This window comes from Telopea speciosissima, chromosome 6, assembly GCF_018873765.1.
Source record: "Telopea speciosissima isolate NSW1024214 ecotype Mountain lineage chromosome 6, Tspe_v1, whole genome shotgun sequence".
Lineage (NCBI taxonomy): Eukaryota > Viridiplantae > Streptophyta > Magnoliopsida > Proteales > Proteaceae > Telopea > Telopea speciosissima.
In genome coordinates, this window is record NC_057921.1 from 52,980,480 (window position 1) to 52,999,936 (window position 19,457).

General features: G+C 43.9%; 1 protein-coding gene across 1 annotated transcript; it reads right to left on the reverse strand.

Annotated features, from left to right (window-relative positions):
- Positions 1 to 3,388: 3,388 nt before the first annotated feature.
- LOC122663836 (L10-interacting MYB domain-containing protein-like) lies at positions 3,389 to 5,757 on the reverse strand. Its single transcript, XM_043859486.1, has 3 exons — positions 5,512 to 5,757; positions 4,260 to 4,589; positions 3,389 to 4,113 (listed from the first exon to the last, which is right to left on the reverse strand). The coding sequence occupies exons 1-3, from the start codon at positions 5,608 to 5,610 to the stop codon at positions 3,544 to 3,546; spliced, it is 999 nt and encodes a 332-aa protein (XP_043715421.1). The 5' UTR covers positions 5,611 to 5,757; the 3' UTR covers positions 3,389 to 3,543.
- Positions 5,758 to 19,457: the final 13,700 nt, after the last annotated feature.

The window sequence follows — 19,457 nt, forward strand, 5'->3', positions numbered from 1 at the left end:
CCCCGTGAAGATCTTGTAGTTTTTATTGCTTCCATCCTTTCGGAAGCATAATTTTCTTGTGTACTGTATCTTCGAACATAAAAGAATATGTATATGGAGGTGTCAATTCCAGGCCCGGCCAAGCCGAACCGACTGAGCCCGTCTAGATAAAGCCCGGCCCGGCCCGGCCCATTTTCTAAACGTGTCGGGCTTAAGCCCGACATGTTTAGTAAGTGAGTGGTCCCGATGTGGGGTTTTAGCCCGTCGGGCGCCTGACCGGACCAACCGAATGGTAGCCCGACCCTTTTCTATTCCTTTCAAACACTGTTTAGCCCTTTCTCTACTTGTTAATTTTATTCTATATGGCATATTTCTATTGGTTATTGGAAAAACTCCTTGACACGCACTACTAGATTATAAATGTGGCATAATCTTGTGCTTCATCAACATTCTCACCCCTCAGTCTCTTCTCAAAACCAAAACCCAATTTGCTACCCCAACTCTCTCACTCTCTCTCAAACACAAGAATGAGCGGTTCTGATGATCATGAGGTGTATTACCACTATAGTTGACTTAGGAAAAAATTAGAAGTCAACAATAAACCATAAGCATTGTTCTATAATTCAACCTTTCATGGTTACACTCTGCAATACCCATTTGGGGTGTTTGAGTTTCTTCAGTTCAAAGTCTTCACAAAGAGGGTGAGAGATGGAAAATCTGAATTCGAATTCTCCTCTTTCAATCCACCATTTCAATCACCCACATCCCTTGGAGTTACAAGTCTCTAATCCCAAACAAGTACCCATGAAGGTTTGGGTTTCATGTGCAAGTTGCAAGTTTAATGCTTCTTGAAAAGTGATAAGTTTTTATTTTTTTAATATTCATTGAATCTGTGGCTGCACCATTTAGAGCCCGGTTAAGGCCCGGTTAAAGTTAAACATGCCCACTGCCCAGTTAAGGCCCGATTAAAAGCCGATTACATTAGCCTGATTGTAGCCCGAAACCTGACCTAGCCCGACCAGGCCTGGCCCGAAGACTTAAACGAGCGATCACGGTGCAGGCTTTAAGCACCGTGAGGCCTGACTAAACCCAACCGAACCCGACCGAGCCCAACCGATTGACACCCTTAATATAACATAGGTACTTGAGATTTTACTGTAATAAATATAATCTATCTTTTGTGTAGTTTTTCTTTTATTTTCCGTGGCACTCTGATATTCATTTATTATCTTTTACCTTCATTGTGTGGTTTGTGACATGTAAATACTACTTTTGGATCCTTGGGGTTTGGCGGATGTAGTTCGACATCCGGGTCACCCGCCCGATCCTCCCAGGGGGTGGTTTGGGGTGTGACACTGTTAGACACCTTTAACCGAACCAACCCCGCCTCCCCCACCGGCCCAACATAAGGCAAGACTCAAGGTTGATTTGGTATGATTTCAATTTCAATTTTGAATTGATTTCATGAAATAGTCAACAAATAGATTTTTTGTTAAGAAATTAAAATTATTTTGATTGCATCAACCTGACATATTTCAAGAATAAGAAATCCATTTGATAATTCAATTATTGAGAATATAAACAATGAAGTGGGTGAATAGATACATCCTTCACCCATCTCCTTCCTCTTGTTCAATTTTCAGATTCCATTTTCTTTAATGTTAAAAGAAAAAGCGAGAGTTTTATTGGGAAAAAAAAAGGTGAGAAAGGGGGACGGGTTTGTTGAGATTTTCACTCCCAGTTCCATTCAAATAAAAAGAAAACCCAACTTGCAACCTTGTCTCACTTCCTTCTCCCGCAGACCTCCATCACCTTCTATTCCACTTTGTTAGCAGAACCCAGAAGTTAGACCCACCTTCCGTTTGTTTTCCCACAAGCAAAACACCCCCTCACAAGAGTTCTGCCAAGAGAGAGAGAGACGGAACCAAAAAAAAAGGAAGAAGAGAAAAGAAAGAATGAGTAATCGAAACAGAAAAAAAAAGCAGAAGAAAGCATACCTTAGTTCCTTCGGAGTCACAGTTCCCGTAGAAGAACAGAGAGACTGAGGCATCGAATCAGAGAGAAAAAAAAAAAAAAAAAAAAGGAAGAAGAAAACATACCTAAGTTCGTTTGAAGTCGCAATTCCCTTCTTCCGTCGAAGTCGCCATCGCATCATCATCCATTGTTGAAGTCTTGAAGACGACTTCCGCCCAAGTCCCCCCAGTGTTTCCCTTTTTTCTTTATATTATTTGTTATAACAATTAATGATTTACAATCTTATCCCTAGAATCAGGACATTATACAACACGTGCTCATTAAAGAGAATCAGTGCAATTTCAAAATTGAAAGGGCTTCAAATCTATTTCAGAATTTCTCATTCATCTGATTTCTATTTCACTGAAATAAGGTGTAAAAATCAAACCAACCAATTTCGAAATCAATAACCCCATAAAATTGAAATAGAAATCAAACCAAACCAGATTTTGACCTGTTTGGGACTATAATTTTAGTTTGAATTTTTGGGACTGAGTCAGGTTTTTAGGCCTTTCTAATGTGTTTCTGTCTAGATCTCCGTCTTCTTTTCAATCTTCAATTGTCTTACCGTCTCATTTTGAAACATAGATTGGTTCGATCTTGGGTAGTGTGGTACCTCTGGAGTAATGCAATTAATCCAAAGATCTTCATTCTTGGAGTTCAATGTTCTCATTCTGATTTTGTGCATAGCCATAAAGAATCGACCAAACTATGTTTCAAAATGAGACGGGAAGACAATTGAAGATTTGAAAAGAAGACGGAGATCTAGACAGAAACACATTGGAAAGGCCCAAGAACCTGACTCAGTCCCAAAAATTCGAACTAAAATTTTAGTCCCAAACAGGTCAAAATCTGGCTGGAAACAAATATTTATCATTGCTTACTAAATCTGTGCTATGTGTCATCGACTAATTTTGTCTTTTCAAGTTTCTGAATCCCCAATATGTCAACAGGTAACCATCAACAACAAAAGGAAAGTTATGCAAGACTGATCCACTACAAATGCATAAACTGATTTCAAAGAGCAATTGAGAGTTAAAAGGTCTCTTACAAATGCAAATAGTTCATATAATAATCAATTTAAAAGTTCTCTTACATCCATGTCAGCCTCAATGATTCAATGATAGAAGTTCATGAATTGCCTATGATTGCATAATATATCAAGGGCAAGAGATCACTGTCTGGTCCCGTGGCCCCTGCACCAGCGAAGGGCCAATGAGAGCACTCACAGGGGCATCAACAAGGATGAATTTTTGATTTCGTGGGGGGTGGATGGCAATTTCACACGCTCCTGTGTCTGAGCGCAGGAATCACACGACCAGGCAGTGTTCTTTTCCTCCATATCTAAAACATTTCTTAAAGGTTAAATATGTCCAAGAGCATAACCAAGGCATCATAGCTCAAAAGTTTACATGTACATCTGATAAAATCATAAGCTACAAAATGATATACAAGATCCAGCAGTGAGGAGAGCAAACACGAAACCAATAAAGAAGTGGGCATTGGGTTGTGAAAAGCCAAAACATCTACCAGCTAAGGCACTCAAGAATCTTATTTTAATTGAGTTCTAATCCATCTCAAGCGCCGCTGTGGTTGCATTGTCAAAAATGCCTCTCTTAGGAGGGGATCCTTAAACACATCTATTGCTCCAAAAACATCCTCATCAGTTACACCTTTGATTGACTCTAGTTCTTTGATGCACTTGCTGATGGCATATGGATCACCAGTTGATGCTGAAGCATGTGTCTTACACCTCAAAGCATCAGCAAACTCAAAAAAGGCTTCTGCTAAATCACTGGAGTTGGATTCCCTTCTCCTCTGATGGTCTGGACCGGATGGTTTCATCAACTGACGTTTATTGCATCTTTGAATGATTTCTGGGTCTCTAGCCAAATAAGCAGAGTCCTTGTCTTGCACTGACACCATTGCAAGAGCAGGTTCATCAGTATCAAATTGTTCTTGTGCAGATTGTCGTGTGTCATCAGGAGTACTGACTTCTAAAGATGGTGGTTGAGATGACTTGCCTAATCTAAGCTTAGCACCAACATCTCCAGATATGATGCTGAATTGATCATATACAGGAAAGCGTAGCATCCTGAATTTCTCAGCATCTGGGTTTGCCTGATATAACCCTCCATCAGATAGTCTTCGAAAGACAAATACTTGAAACGATACTGACTTGGACAAATTATTAGCTTTCCAACCACATATAATAATTAAAAGGAAGAAGGAAAAAGAAAAGAAAGGCTCATGTTTATCTAAGTTACCTTCAGGTAGTCATCCCACACAGCATCCTCAGCTGTGACCATATGCCGGGTTTCATCCCATTTAAACCCAGGAAGCCCTAATAGCTGCTTGACAACTTTATATTGTGTTTTCAAAGCTCCCTTGCGATTTCGAATTTGTTGGTGTGTGTAATTACAACCTGTCTTTCGGTTGAACCCTGTTCGTATTAGAGACCAAGTTTTTTTGCTAAAACCGTTTTTTGTTGTCTTGCCATGAAGAATTTGTTGTACCAAGGCATTCGCAAGTTCAATATCATAGGTTGTTGTCCATCTGGCATGTGGTTCTTTGATAGATTGGCTTGGCCTACCTATCTAAAAAGCAAACAAAGAAAACTCCATCACACTCATTACAGAGGTTCTTGAATGCTCTTACTATAGCGTAGCTAATTCAACCCAATTTAATTTTTTCACATGGAGATATAAAGCTTCAAGAATTGGCTGAAATTCAACTTTGGCAACTTTACGACTACGTTGGTTCAACCATTTAAGATACAAGGGTCGTAAAAAAAAAGTTTAAAAAAAAAAAAAAACCAACATGGTCCTCATAAAAATGGATAGGGAACCTAAAACTCGACAAGTTTCTAGTACAGCCACAATATGTATTATATTGTAAGTGAATCTTCCATCACCTATTCTTATATGCTCTTCCGCTTCAACTGTTTTAGCAATGTCTCCCAATAAGAATGTGAAAACCTTAAGATACAGTGGATCTTAACAGGCTCAACACTATCATCAATCTTTCACTACCATTTTATCCAAATTTTTATAAATAAAACAAAGGACAAAATAGAATCAAGCTTTTGCCCAAATTGTTTGAGATAGCCATTACAGAGACCTAGAAATGTTTTTAATTGGATGATCTACAAGTACAATTCGTTCATGATCAAGAGAATTTCCCAAATTGAGAAGGGGGGGGGGGGAGATCTTTGTGGAAGAATAACGAATATATATTGCAGATTTTTGTCATTTCTTCATAATGCAAATACAAAAGCTGGCAATTGAACACAAAAGCTTTTCAATCTCCATACCCAAAAATTGTTCTCTACTAAGTTCGCATTAACACATGTAATTTTTCAATAATGTTAAGGAAACCCTAAGAGGATTCTCCAATTAACTCACCATAGTAAGATAAGAATACGGAGAAAAAAACACCTAAAGAAACCTAGACTAAGCAGAAATGTTTCGATTTCCATTCCATTTAAAGAGGGTGTAAAATCAGAAGAGAAACATCTACCTCATCTTGAGAGGAGAAACCGGAAGAATCGGAAGAGCTTAATCCACGACTATCTCTTTCGCTCTCAGACGGAGCTCCATGACGTCTCTGAGCTTCCATGGTGAATAAAAACCCTAATTTCAGCTGAAACCCTAAATTGCATAGCACGAGACTCAAATGGAAAGGTAATGGAAGAGTCGGACAGTCGGGCAATGAGTAACTATAAAAAGAGCTGGCTTTTGGAACAGCGGGAATCGTTGAAGAGATTCGTGACGGGAACTATGGGCTCCAGTTGCAACTTGTAAAGGGAAATAGATTCTCAAGGGACAGAAAACGCCACGCCGCCCCTACGCCCTCAAGGGTGTACAAGATGACCGCTGCACCCCTGGTCATTTCTGGGGTTTCACGGGGTGTGGTGGTCATTTCGAGCGTCTGTGTTAGGGCGCAAGGTGGTGTGCACTGTGTGACCAGGTGCTGTTCTCTACTTTTCTTTCCCAATTTTCATCTTAAAAAAATATACAAGGGAGCGGGTTGGGCATGCCAACAGCTTTCGATAAACTAGCGGCATGCACCAATCACAGCGCTAAACATAAGAGGGCAAGGGGTCTTATCCAAAGGGAAAGGAGAAAAGGGAGACACATGTTGGGCACCCTAGCGGCGTGCCTAGCCACTTCCCAAAATTAAGAATTTTTTTAACCAAAAAAAAAAACTAAGAGTTTTCTTCCTTGTCACTATGTCTAATGAAATATAATGTTTCACTATTTCACAAACAATGCAATGATTAGTCGATATGATAGAGGTTTAAAAAAACATTTCATTGGTACAAATTCAGCTTAAATTCAATAAAGAAAGTAGCTAAAATTCCAAAAGATGCCATTATGTATTTTAAATTCTTTAATTGAATGGTATTTTGGTAATTTTAATAAAACTTTGAATGAGAGTTTGAACAACTTTCCTTGCTTATTTGGACTAAAATTTTATCATTGAGATGTATGTAAGATCCTTATATCACATGGATCAACCCATGTATAACCAAGTGGTAAATAGTGAAGCATTATATTTCTCTAGACATAGATACGCCTAGAAGGACCCATAAAATAAATAAATTTATAATCATTAGCTAATATGAATATATGATTACATAAATTACTTCAATTTTTCTATTGCTACATTTCAGATGTAATTTTCATTTTTTTTAAGTAAATAAATGGATGCAAAATCAATTGAATTATAATAATTAAATATAAAATGATTTGGATTTAGTGATAGAATTATATATAGAATAATGATTATAAAAGTTTTCTTTAAAGTTTAGAATTTTCACTTCTTTTTCTATTTCGCCCTTGCAACCAAACAAACCAAGAAAAACAGTTTAAAAGAAAAGAATTTTTTGTAATCATGTGTGTTAATCTACCAAAATTTCTTATTATATATTTTTAGGGAAGCAGTTTTCTGTACGGGGAGTGTGGCCTACGCCACTACTCCCATGTGTCTATCTCTCTCCTCCTTAAAATAAGGGGACAAAGGTGTCTTTTCACATGGGAGGAGAGAGATAGACTCATGGGAGTGCTGGCGTAGGCCACACTCCCGGACAGAGAACTTTTTCCCATATTTTTATGTTGAAAAAAATTAATTTATCTTTTTAAGTCAATTAGATTTGATTGCATATTTGAAATGCTTTGGAGTTGGTTAGATATAGGGGAAAGTTTTCCTTCACGGAATGGTGAAGGGTTAGCCACCATCCTAGGATCATTAATGTCTGACCCCTCATAGGCCGAAGTCGATAATGCACAATACCCTCTCAACACCATCCGCAACCATCGATTAAGGGATCCTCTTCTGGCCATGGGTGTAGGAAAACTCGATCCTTAATTATATAATTATATGAAGCGAAAGGGATCTTTAGACTAGCATTTTATATTGGCATCAATACATTAAAGAGGAGAACATCCCTTTCATTGGGTAACATAGGGTACAATAGGGAGCCCACAAGTATTAATGATTAGAGATGAGAAGAATGTGTGAGAGGACGTATATATACCGTGTCACATCTTCCTTTATATGAAATAATAGTTACAAAATTTACCCTTTTATGGTTTGATAGCACAAAAGTTTCCATTTTAATATTGATTGGATTTCACTTTCTGTTTTTTTTTTTTTTTTCATTTATTTCCCTTGCAACCAATAGAGTCGACTGAAGCCCCGCCCGACTAAAGCTCGGCCTGTTTACTAACATGTCGGGCTTGAGTCTGACATGTTTACTAACCACGTGATCCCGATGTAGGGTCCTAGCCCGTCAAGCACCCAACCGGATCAACTGATTCTAGGCTCGACATAGCCCGACCCTTTAACTTGTAAACTTTGCTATGAGCTTGGGCTCTGTTTGATTTATTGGCCCAATCTGTTTATGACATTAACTTTTTGTTGGGCTGGCCTAATGTAGTGGGTATATTTTTATGATATTAACTTTCTGTTGGGCTGGACCTGATGTACTGAGTATATTTTTATGATATTTTCTTAGTTTAAATTTATATGGGTAAAGTACACGTACCCCCTTATAATGCACCCAATATTCCTCGTACCCCCCTAAGATTCTGAAAAGTCCACGTACCACCCCTGCAAATTCAATGTACCACCCCTATTTTACCCCCCTAATTTCAGATAAGTCCAAACCGTTAAGTTTAGCCGTTAAGTGCTAAAAACTTGACCATTTTACCCTTTCTTCTATGTTTATAAATTTGAAAATACCTAATTGCCCTGACTTATTTGTTCATAATATGAAAAGACTTTTTTGCCCTAACCTAATTTGATAAGACCCTTTTAGTCCTGCTATTTGTTCTTAAGAACCTAATCCAACCTAATTATCAAAAGGCCCTTGCTAGGGTATAATTACCAAAATACCATCATCTTCCCCAAAATCCATCTTCCATTTCTGAGACTTCTCTCAAAATCCAACTCAAACTTCTCTCAAAATCCATCTATCTTTGACTTTGGAATCCCAAAAAGGAATCCAAAAGAAGTGAAAGAAACAATCTGAAAATGCTAAGTAGTGGAATCATCTGAATCGCCATCTGGTTGTTCAAAGTTCCTGTACAGGTATCAGGTTTTTTGTTTGATTAGAAAAAATTTCTCCAAGAATTCCAGTCCTCCATTGAAAGGCGAAACTATCACTCATAGAAGGGCAAACAAAAGGTAAAAAGAAGCAATAATTGGTCACAGCCACGGATACTAACATATCCAACTCGTAAATACATCAATCTATGTACAGCGGCATAGTATAATAATCGCCAAATCATCGAGATTACAAAGTGAGATGGAGAAAACCCAAAAAAAAAAAAAAAAAAAGAAGAGTTAATTGGGGCCCCAACAACTCCAGTACATGACCGTCCGAATGGGTTTAGTATCGCCGTTCTTGTCGGCCTTGAAGGCAGTGGAATCCAGGGCAATCGAGAATTGCCTCGCCTGTTCGGAAGAGGAAGTGGAAGAGGAACAAGTGGAATCCTTTAAGGGATTTGAGTCCAGAGTCACAATTGGAGGCTTGGTCTTTAATGCCTTGCATCGCTCGCATCCCTGCTTGTTACAACCCTCAGCTCGTGTTCCTCAAGCTTATATCCCACTCAACTCAACTCTATCCTATCTAACCTAACCAAACCAATAAAATAGAACCTGAAGAAGAAGAAGAAGAAAGAAAACCAGTCTGTGTTGGATTTTGAGAGAAGTTTCAGAAATGGAAGATGGCTTTTGGAGAAGATGAGATTTGGGGAAGCTGAGGGTATTTTGGTAATTATACCCTAGCAAGGGCATTTTGGTAATTAAATTAGATTATATTCTTAAGAACAAATAGTGGGGGTAAAAGGGTCTTATCAAATTAGGTTAGGGCAAAAAAGTCTTTTCGTATTATGAACAAATAGGTTAGAGCAATTAGGTCTTTTCAAATTTATATACATAGAAGAAAGGGTAAAATGGTCAAATTTTTAGCACTTAACGGCTAAACTTAACGGTTTGGACTTATCTGGAACTAGAGGGGTAAAGTAGGGGTGGTACGTGGAATTTGCAGGGGTGGTACATGAACTTTTCATAACCTTAGGGGGGTACGAGGAATATTGGGTGCATTATAGGGGGGTACGTGTACTTTACCCAATTTATATTACGGGACATGGGCCAGCATGAATTGCACTATTTCAGCCTATTTCTAATGAATCGGCTATGTTCAAACGGTTGGAATATTCAATTTTATTGGGAAAAGACAGAAAAGAGGTGGCAAGATGGTATACCTCTTTGTAAAATTAAAATATTCAATTTTAATGTACTACACCGTTTAAAGCCTGTTTATATTTAAATAGGGGTTTTGACCGTTTAAGGCCCGATTATAACCTGAAGCTCGATCAGGCCCGGCCCGGATACTTAAACAGACGATCACAATGTAGGTTTTAAGCACCGCGAGGCCCGGGTAAGCCCGACCGGTTAACACCCCTAAGGTGGGTAATGGTTGTAGTATAGCAATCTATTCCAATCCTTGAATTCCTTATATTGATAATTACAATTTGCCATGTGCTTTAGTTCCTCATCCTTTATTTTTCTTCCTTTAGGGTAAGTGAATTAATGTGTAATGGCACATGAAATGTTAGTTGTCTTAATTTTCTTTTTCCTCAATCCATTTCTAAGCAAATTTTGAGGATACATATCTCACATCTCACAGTTTTCTGACTGCCATATCCTTTTATCTTGTGAGTTTAGTAAATACATTTGGGTTGGAAGACCATTTGGTGTGGGAAGTGAATCTTTCACTAATCTTTCTTTAATGTACTTGTTTAATGATTTGATTGCTTCTCTTTCAAAGACTCCGATTAAAGATGCTCTTTCCATTATTGCAATTCCTAATCCTTCCAGAACCCTTCAGTTATCTCATACTATATTTTTGGGGAGAGGGTTCACATTACTTTTTTTAAATCATTGTTCTCTTTCTTTGAAATAATTAATATAATAATAAATATGACGAGGTGCAATGTACACTTTAGGCTCAAAGGGCCTTTTCCCATATTTTTCATTAATTCCAATGTTTTCCCTCATTATGATAACCAATCTATCATTCCTCTCCATGGAGAATTGCAAGAAGAAAAATCAGAACTTGTCGAGAAATAGGAAAGTAAGCGAGTCTGATTGTTTTAGTCATTCTCAATTGTTTTGGGTTGGGTTGGGTTGGGTTGGGTTGGGTGGGGTGGGGTGGGTTGGGATGGTGTCTTGTATTCCATTGTTTGCATTCTTAAGTGGGTTAATTCTGAAGGGTTGTTAAGAGGTAGAGGGCTCGAGAACTAGAGGAATCGGCCCACCTTGGGCATTGATCTTCGTTACTAGGGGATCCATGTGGGGGTATGGGGGTGGCAACCCCCGAGTAATACTTTTAGGGCTATATGGGTATTTTGATAAATTACCTGTACATGGTTTTGTTATATATTTGTAGCGAGGGTTTTTTTATTATAAGCAATCTGGGAAGTGTGAGGATGAACAACTGTAACCCTATTCTCCATTGATAATGAAGCAGATCTCATCTCACCATGAACATAGACAATTTTATTGAACCACGTAAATCTTTGTGTGCATTGTATGTGATTATGATTTTTTCTGCATTGTTATGGGTTCACGTTTTCCTACATCAACTCTCAAGGCTCCATTACATGTGGTTCATTGTGTCTCCAAGCCTCAAGAACCCTTTTTTTAACATGGTATCAGGTTGACTGGGTTGGGTGAGAAATGTGATGTGAGAATGTTGTTGCCAAACCCATCTATATTCTATGTCCGTGCTGAGCTCAGAGTTACCCACTCCTACATCCTACGCATAAGCTTCTTCCATCAACAAGGCTTAAGCTGTGTTTGGTATGCATTCTCATAATAGATCTTGAGTCGAGAAAGCATTCTAAAACAAGAAAATAGAAAAGAATTGGGCATCATAATGCATTCTAGACATAGAATCTATTCCAAGAATGCATACCAAACCCAGTCTTGGTCTCGCCTTCTAATCCATGGCAACTAATGCATGAAGAGCTCATGTTTGCTCCTGACCCAAAACAGTTTCCGTAAACCATCTTAATTAAGGTACTCTGGGAGGCTGGGGCCTTGGGGTGGGCTACATGGATTGGTTGGTTTTATGCTTTCATTGTACTGAAATTTCTGAAAATTTGGTTTTCTATCTCCAGACCAAATAGTTAACCATGCATAAGGACTTTTGGTTAAAAATTTAGATGATTTCTGTCATCTCGCTTCTGGTAATCAGGTGAAATGACTGGGTTTGGCCAATTTGGAATTGGAACAGCTGGCACTGATACATGTTGGATAAGCTCATTGACCTGAGATACTGGGATTTAAAATCTTGCTTCTTATTCATGGTTTTGGGCCTTCTTAGACCATGGTCTTACTTAAATGGGTCTCTAAATTACTAAAAAATTTTGCCACATTGATTTGGTAAGTGAAGGAAATCACTTGAAGGAAAGTAACCACGGCTTTGATTGTTAGGGTTTAGGGTTTAAGCACTGGTTGCTTAAACCATTACACCATGTGTATCAAGTTTGAAATACCCAGGTTGCTGCCTCCAACTAGTATTTGTAAGGAAACTAAGGTTTAAGTTAGATGGACTAATTATTAGATTGCCCCTCACAGCCTAAGCCATAATACAAGTAAAATTATATTATAACATATAGAGAGATATTACCATAATACCCTTACATTCATCACCATTCATTTTGGGTTAAGTGGATTCAATATAGATACTTGAAAATGGATTCCATTTGGATCGTTCATCCGATCCATAATTGTTCATGGGTTTGGCGAAAGATATTAAAGTATCGGGATTGTGTGGAACCTTTCATCCACCGCATTATAGGGAATGGAGTTTCTACTTTTCTATGGCTTGATCCTTGGTACCCTGCAGAGTACTTATCAATAGATATGGGGACCACATCAGATATGATGTAGGATCTACTAGAGTGGCGTCGGTGCAGAACATTCTGGTTTATGGTAATTAAAATCATGGGCCTCCCACTTCATCGGATTTTGGTTTGGTTTTGGGGCAACTTAACGGTATTCAAAGACACATTCACTTGGGGAATGATTCTATCATGTGAGTAGCTCCCTTTTTGGATCATTCTCTAAATCAGCTTGGAATATTGTGAAAGATCCTTCTCTAGAAATAGATTGGGCTAAGACGATAAGTTTCCCCAACAGTATTCCTAGACATTCGATAACTGCTTGCCGTTGTTTGATGGATGGTCTCCCCACAAAGGATCAGATAAGAAACCACAAGGTCTTGGCAGCTCCATATTGTATCTTCTGTTGGGCGGGTGTAGAAAACATGGATTACTTATTTTCTGGCTATAGCTCAATTTGTATAAACCAAGTGGGAGAAAGAACACTACCAGGTTTCATAGCATACTTTAGCGTCTCCCTGTGTCTATCTCACTCCTTCCTCCTATGAAATGTCATATCTGCCCTATTGTGGGAGGAGAGAGATAGACATAAGGAGGCTCTAGTGTATATTACACAAATAGAAATGGAACTCAATCCCTCTCTATATATAGGGAAGCAGTTTTCTGCACGGGAGTGTGGCCTACGCCAGCACTCCCATGTGTCTATCTCTCTCCTCCTTAAAACAAGGGGCCAGAGATGTCTTTTCACGTGGGGAAGAGAGAGATAGACTCATGGGAGTGCTGGCATAGGCCACACTCCCACACAGAAATCTTTTTCCCATATATATATATATATATCACGGGAAAAGGTTCTCTGAACCTCTGGAGTAGGTTACACTAGCACCTATGTTTCTATCTCGGATGAGACTTCTCTACTTCCGCCTCGGGCAGTACTTCCGTGCGCCCCACATACCAGGCGGGTGGAATGTACCGCCTTACCCCTGTCCGAGCGCCTTGCCCGAGCGGGGGTAAGGCGGTACTTTCCACCCGCCTTGTGTGTATGGGCGCACGGAAGTACCGGGCAGGCAGAAGTAGAGGAGTCGGATCCTTCTATCTCTCTCCTCCTTATATGACATGACCTCACTGCCCTCTTGTGGTAGATATTGTTTTGTAGCAATTCATTGGTGCGATCCCATAAACCACATAATCCTATCCCTTGAAGCATAATGCTTTATGAGTTAGGGGAGATCACTGTCACTAAGACTTGGTCAACCCAAATTTTCAAGTTTTCACCAAGTTTGGAATAAATTAGACAAGGTTTTGTTAAAGTTAGGATAATGTAATCTTTGACGAAATATTTATTAATTAGTCATTTCTTTTTCTTAACATTGTGACTAGTTTATACATTTTTTTGATAGAAATTTACACCCACCTTGTCCTAAAAAGAAAAAGAAACATTTACTTATAAAATTTTATAAACTAATGTAAAATTTACGTCCGAATTAGTACTCTGGTGTCATGGGAAATCTTATCTCATATTTTTATCTTACAATCATGAATTTTATTGACGTTTAAAATTATTCAGAAAATATGTATTCAAATCATATAAGGGATACCGAATATGATAATCAAAGCAACTGATTTTAGCGGTAAAAGGTCAGAATTTCATTCATTTTAAAGCTCCTATCATGTTGGGATTAGAAAGGATCCAGATCCTCTACTGCCAAGCTAACCCTAGTGCTGTGTGCCCCAGACACAACAATGCGGTAAAGACCGCCTTACCCCCACTCGGGCAAGTGTAGGGCAGTCTTTTCGCCGCCTTGCTGTGTCTAGGGCGTGTTGCGTCAAGAAATCGTCGAGCGGTCCTGCGAGTGCCGTCACCTGCAAGTGGACCAAAGGGGTCGATCAGAGAGAACCGGTGTGGTCCCGGCCTAGGGCTCTCCGATGCCAAAGTTAGATCTCCTGGCGCAAACAGATGAATAGTGATTATTCAGTAAGAGTTTTTTCTCCTTTGATGGGTTGCGACCTTGTCTTTTATAGTAGCATATGGCGGTGTATGGCAGAGTGGAGAGTCCCGTTTGATGGCGAGTGTGCCGTTGAGTGGATAGAGGCCCTGGGTAACGGGGCTCTATCCGATTGGCCATCTCCCCCGGAGGGAGTGTCCTGGTGGCATCAGGATCCTTGGTGGATAGATATCCGCGTGTGGTGATAACGTCCTTGGTGCTTGAATCCGTCCGGATGACGTGACCTCTAAGGTCGAGTCTTGGTAGTGACATGAGTCTTAGTGATACGATCGGGTCGTAGATGGGTGGCCCCACGGTGCCCACGATCTGCGCGGCTAGGTGAGGCCGCGTGGGTTAGGCTCGTGAGGAGGCCGCGCCCGAGGCCGCACTCCGAGGCCACGCTGGTGAGGCCGCGCCGAGGCGCGCTGGTGAGGCCGCGCTGGTGAGGCAGCGCCGAGGCCGCGCTGGTGAGCCGCGCTGATGAGGCCGCGCGAGGCGCGCTGGTGAGGCCGCGCCGAGGCCGCGCTGGTGAGGCCGCGCTCGATGAGGCCGCGCCGTGAGGAGGCCGCGCCGAGGCGCGCCCGGTGAGGAGGCCGCGCTGGTGAGGCCGCGCCCGACCGCGCCTGGGTGGTCCTTGGACCCCGGTTCGTTCCCCTTGGCTATGAGGCGGGTCGCCGTGACACGTGGCGATCGTTGATTGACCGGTGAATATTGGATGTATCATTTGCCCCCACTCTCTTGGGATAGGATGTCCCAGAGAGTAGGTGTCTTTGCATAGTGAGGGGTCCGCATGAATAAACTTTCTGTGGGGTTTGCCCGTAAATCCACTAATGAGGTAGGAGAGGTTAGGGGTTCAAACCTTACCTCCTACACTTTTTCTTTTTGTTTTTGTGGGTATATGTTCCTTCCTCTCCCTTCTTCTTTCACTTCTCATTTCTCTTTCTTACTTTTTGTCTCCCCTTCTCCTTTAATTCCCCCTTTTTGCCTTTTGTCCTCTCTTTGGTGCCCACCATGTGTTTGTTTTTGGGTCACCTCCACTAGTATACACTTTGTTGCTTTTGGGCCCTTGTGTTTGGGTTGTGCTCTCTTAGTGCCCTTGGTGCCTTGGCTTGCTTGGGAAGCTTGAGTGGTCCGGGCTTGAGTGTCTTGGCTCTTGTGACCTCTATCCCTTGATTGTGCCTCTTGGTGTGGCTGCCGTCATCGCCGTGTGCTTGTCCTTTCGCGGTCACCTTTTTTCCGAGGTAAATCGATCCCCACCCTCTTTTTTTTTTTTTTTTTTTTTTTTTGTAGGGTGTCTCCTCGAGGCCGCGCTATGCGGGTGTGGCCGCGGTGAGGCCGCGCTCTGGCGTGGCCGCGGTGAGCCAGCGCCCGGCGGGTGTGGCCGCGTGAGGCCGCGCCCTGCGGGCGTGGCCGCGGTGAGGCGAGGCGCGCTGCGGCGGCGTGGCGCGGTGAGGCCGCTGGGCGTGGCCGCGGTGAGGCCGCGCCTGGGGCGTGGCCGCGGTGAGGCCGCGCCTGGGGCGTGGCCGCGGTGAAGCTGCACCTGGGGCGTGGCCGCGGTGAGGCTGCGCCCTGCTGGCCGCGCCTGGCTGCGCCCTGTGTCCCGCGCCTTGCGATGCCGCGCCTATGGTGGCCGCGGTGTGGGTGTGATGGACCTTCGCTCTTCTTCCTCGTTCTTCTTCTTGTATGTGATGGATCTCTTGTTTATATCTTGCGGGTGACATTCCTTTCCTTTTTCTTGCCGTTTGGGAGATCGCTTTCTTGAGTAAGTAGTTCGTTCCCCTCTTGTCCTTCATGTCGCTCCCGGGTGACCTTGGCCTGCTTGGTCGAGGGTTGGATCTCGGAGTGTTCCCCGGACGCTCTTCTTACGTGGGTACTCCCTCCTCTATACCCTCCCCTAGTGATACGATGGACGAGTGGGACCCTCTAGTGTCTCCGGTCCCCGTAGGGATCGTCGACCCTCGGGCGCCATCCCAGTTGGTCGTCTTGATAGGTTAGGCCCTGTTGCTAGCATCTTGTCATCCTCGACTTGGTTTCCCTCCGTGAGGAGTTTCATATTCTGCCGAGGTCATGTTGCGTGCTCCTGGGCCTAGCGAGTATGCTTTCTCTCATCGCGCGGGGAGATCCGCCTCACCGTTCATTTTTCCTCCAGGGCCTTCGCCTTCCTATCCTCGCTTTGTCGAGTTGGTGTTAGAGCATTGGCACCTCACCCCCTGGGCAAGTGTTGCCCAACTCTTGGAGGGTGATCTTGGGTTTTTATGTCTTCTTCGCCCGCCTGGGCGTCCGCCACGGTTCCCCTGTTCTCCCACTTTTATCTCTGAAGAAGGGGAACCATGAATGTTATCACTTTGCCCGCCGCGTGCTCAAGGGGCCCTATGCCTCTGTGGAGCTTCTTACGGGGATCACTAGCAACGTGAAGTATTGGAGGGATCGCTTCTTTTTGCCACGGTCCCCGATGCTCACTACGGACTGTTAGGGAAGTTATTGACCTCAAGAGGGTCAATCGGGGCTTGAGCGAGTGATTTTGAGGGTGACTCCCTCAAGCCGTGCCTGGGTCGCGATCCGTTCCACGTCCGGGAGTTGGACTCGGAGGCCTTCTGTCTCTCTGGAAGCTGAGTCCTGGTAAGAGCATTGTCTTTTGTACTTGATTGGCATGTTGGTATTTGAATGTATGTGTCATCCCGATTGGTTGGTCGATCTATGCGGTGGATACGCGCCCGGATTTCGGCTTTGCTCGTGGCAATCTGCGGAGGAAGCGACTTCCCAGGGTGGTCCATCTGCTTTGGAGTGACCGATGTTAGTGGTGCTTGCGCTGTGGTTGTTGGAGCGAAGCGGAAGGGTGGACCGAGGACATGCCCGCGTGACGAGCTCGGCGTGCGGGTCCTCCTTCCCGTACTTCTCCCGGTGACGATGGCGTCCCCGGCTGCGTGCCTCTGTCCCCCTCTGCTTGTTCCTTCGGATCTTCGTATTGCCCCTTTCCAAGGGGAAAGGTGTGGGTTCCTCCGGCGGCACGCCACTTTGATCTTCCCACGCTGGGTGAGTCCCCAGTGATCACCTTGGGCGTGCCGGAGGGCTCGACCTTGGCCGAGGCCGGCGTGTCGCGGGAGTGGGTGGACAGGCAGGCTCCCTACCGCGAGGATGGCCTTGCAGAGGCTTAGTGATGCTTGTTCGGCTCGGACCCTCTACCATGACATGGCCGGTGAGTTATTCCTTTATTGTCTCCTCATGTCCATTGCTCCATTTATTTTTACCTCATTTTATCGCTTGCCATGTTGATTGTAGGTCCATCACCGTCTTCGCCGAGGCGGTGCTTCGATGGAGGGTCACGCTTCTCGTGACGCGGATGCAGCGCACCTTGCGTGACATGGAGAGGGAGCTCCGGGTCGGTCGATGCCCGTGAGAGGGCCGAGGCTGACGCGCAGAGGGTGTCGGGGAACTTTCGTGGCGTCGGGAAGCTCCTAGAGGTGTACGAGGAGCTGCGTGTGACTTCTGGCTGGTGCGGCCGAGAGCTCGGCTAGGGTTACGGCTTTGGAGGAGGAGCTTCATTCATTGAGGGGAAGGCATGAGGTGGAGCTGGCGTCCGCAGTGAGCGAGCTGTGGCTGAGTTCCGGGCATCCTCTGCGTTTCGATGTATGTGCGCCAGCGCTTCAGCCCGCCTATGAGGGAGGGGTCCGGGACTTAGCCGCTTGTGTCTGGAGGTGACCCCGACTATGACTTCTCTGTCTTGGGGTTCTCCGAGTTTCTTTGCGGCGCTTCCGGGTGTAGCTGTGGTGGAGAGCGCTCGGTGTCGAGAGGTGGAGGCTGCCACGCCCGAGGGGGTGTCTTGTGCGTCCTCTGAGGCGGACATGATGTCTCAGTGGGTCGGAGGTGACCCATCACTGTGATCCCTTGACCTTACTGGTCGTCCCCGATCCTGTAGACGTCTCAACCTTTTTCCTTTTTGAACTTGAGTTGTAACTACTATGACTTTTCTATGTGATCGCTTTTGCTTTTCTTTGATTGCCTTGTCTCTTGGTGATTATTTGCACGTTGATGCTCTTTGACCCTTGATAGTTAGCGGCTTAGGCGTAGAGCCTCAATGGTGGCATGGCGCCTTAGGCTTGGAGCCTCGGTGTTGGCATGTCGCCTTAGGCATGAAGCCTCGGTGTTGGCATGTTGCCTTAGGCTTGGAGCCTCGGCGTTGGCATGTTGCCTTAGGCACGAAGCCTCGATGTTGGCATACCGCCTTAGGCACGAAGCCTCGATGTTGGCATACCGCCTTAGGCACGAAGCCTCGATGTTGGCATACCGCCTTAGGCACGAAGCCTCGGTGTTGGCATACCGCCTTAGGCACGAAGCCTCGATGTTGGCATACCGCCTTAGGCACGAAGCCTCGATGTTGGCATACCGCCTTAGGCACGAAGCCTCGGTGTTGGCATACCGCCTTAGGCACGAAGCCTCGGTGTTGGCATACCGCCTTAGGCACGAAGCCTCGATGTTGGCATACCGCCTTAGGCACGAAGCCTCGGTGTTGGCATACCGCCTTAGGCACGAAGCCTCAGTGTTGGCATACCGCCTTAGGCACGAAGCCTCGATGTTGGCATACCGCCTTAGGCACGAAGCCTCAGTGTTGGCATACCGCCTTAGGCACGAAGCCTCGATGTTGGCATACCGCCTTAGGCACGAAGCCTCGGTGTTGGCATACCGCCTTAGGCACGAAGCCTCGGTGTTGGCATACCGCCTTAGGCACGAAGCCTCGATGTTGGCATACCGCCTTAGGCACGAAGCCTCGGTGTTGGCATACCGCCTTAGGCACGAAGCCTCGTGTTGGCATACCGCCTTAGGCATGAAGCCTCGATGTTGGCATACCGCCTTAGTGTAGTGGCCGTGATTCGATTGAGTGGTAGGAGAAGACAAGTATTCTTGCAACATTTCTTTATTTTGACTGAAATTCACATTGCCCTTGATGTCGTCTCTTGCTACTCCTCACGCTGCGATTAGTTATCACTACCCCTACTTGCTATGCCTCTACCTGGTAGTACTTCTTGGATGTTCCGAGTTCCAGTGCGGTCTACCTTCTTGCCCCTGG

Excerpts from the sequence above, each read along its gene's own strand:
- LOC122663836 (XM_043859486.1), bottom strand. The coding sequence starts at position 5,610 with ATGGAAGCTCAGAGACGTCATGGAGCTCCGTCTGAGAGCGAAAGAGAT. Across the intron at positions 4,590-5,511 it reads GTTTCTCCTCTCAAGATGAG|ATAGGTAGGCCAAGCCAATC; the intron begins GTAGATGTTTCT and ends TTTGCTTTTTAG. Across the intron at positions 4,114-4,259 it reads TGTGGGATGACTACCTGAAG|GCAAACCCAGATGCTGAGAA; the intron begins GTAACTTAGATA and ends GGGTTATATCAG.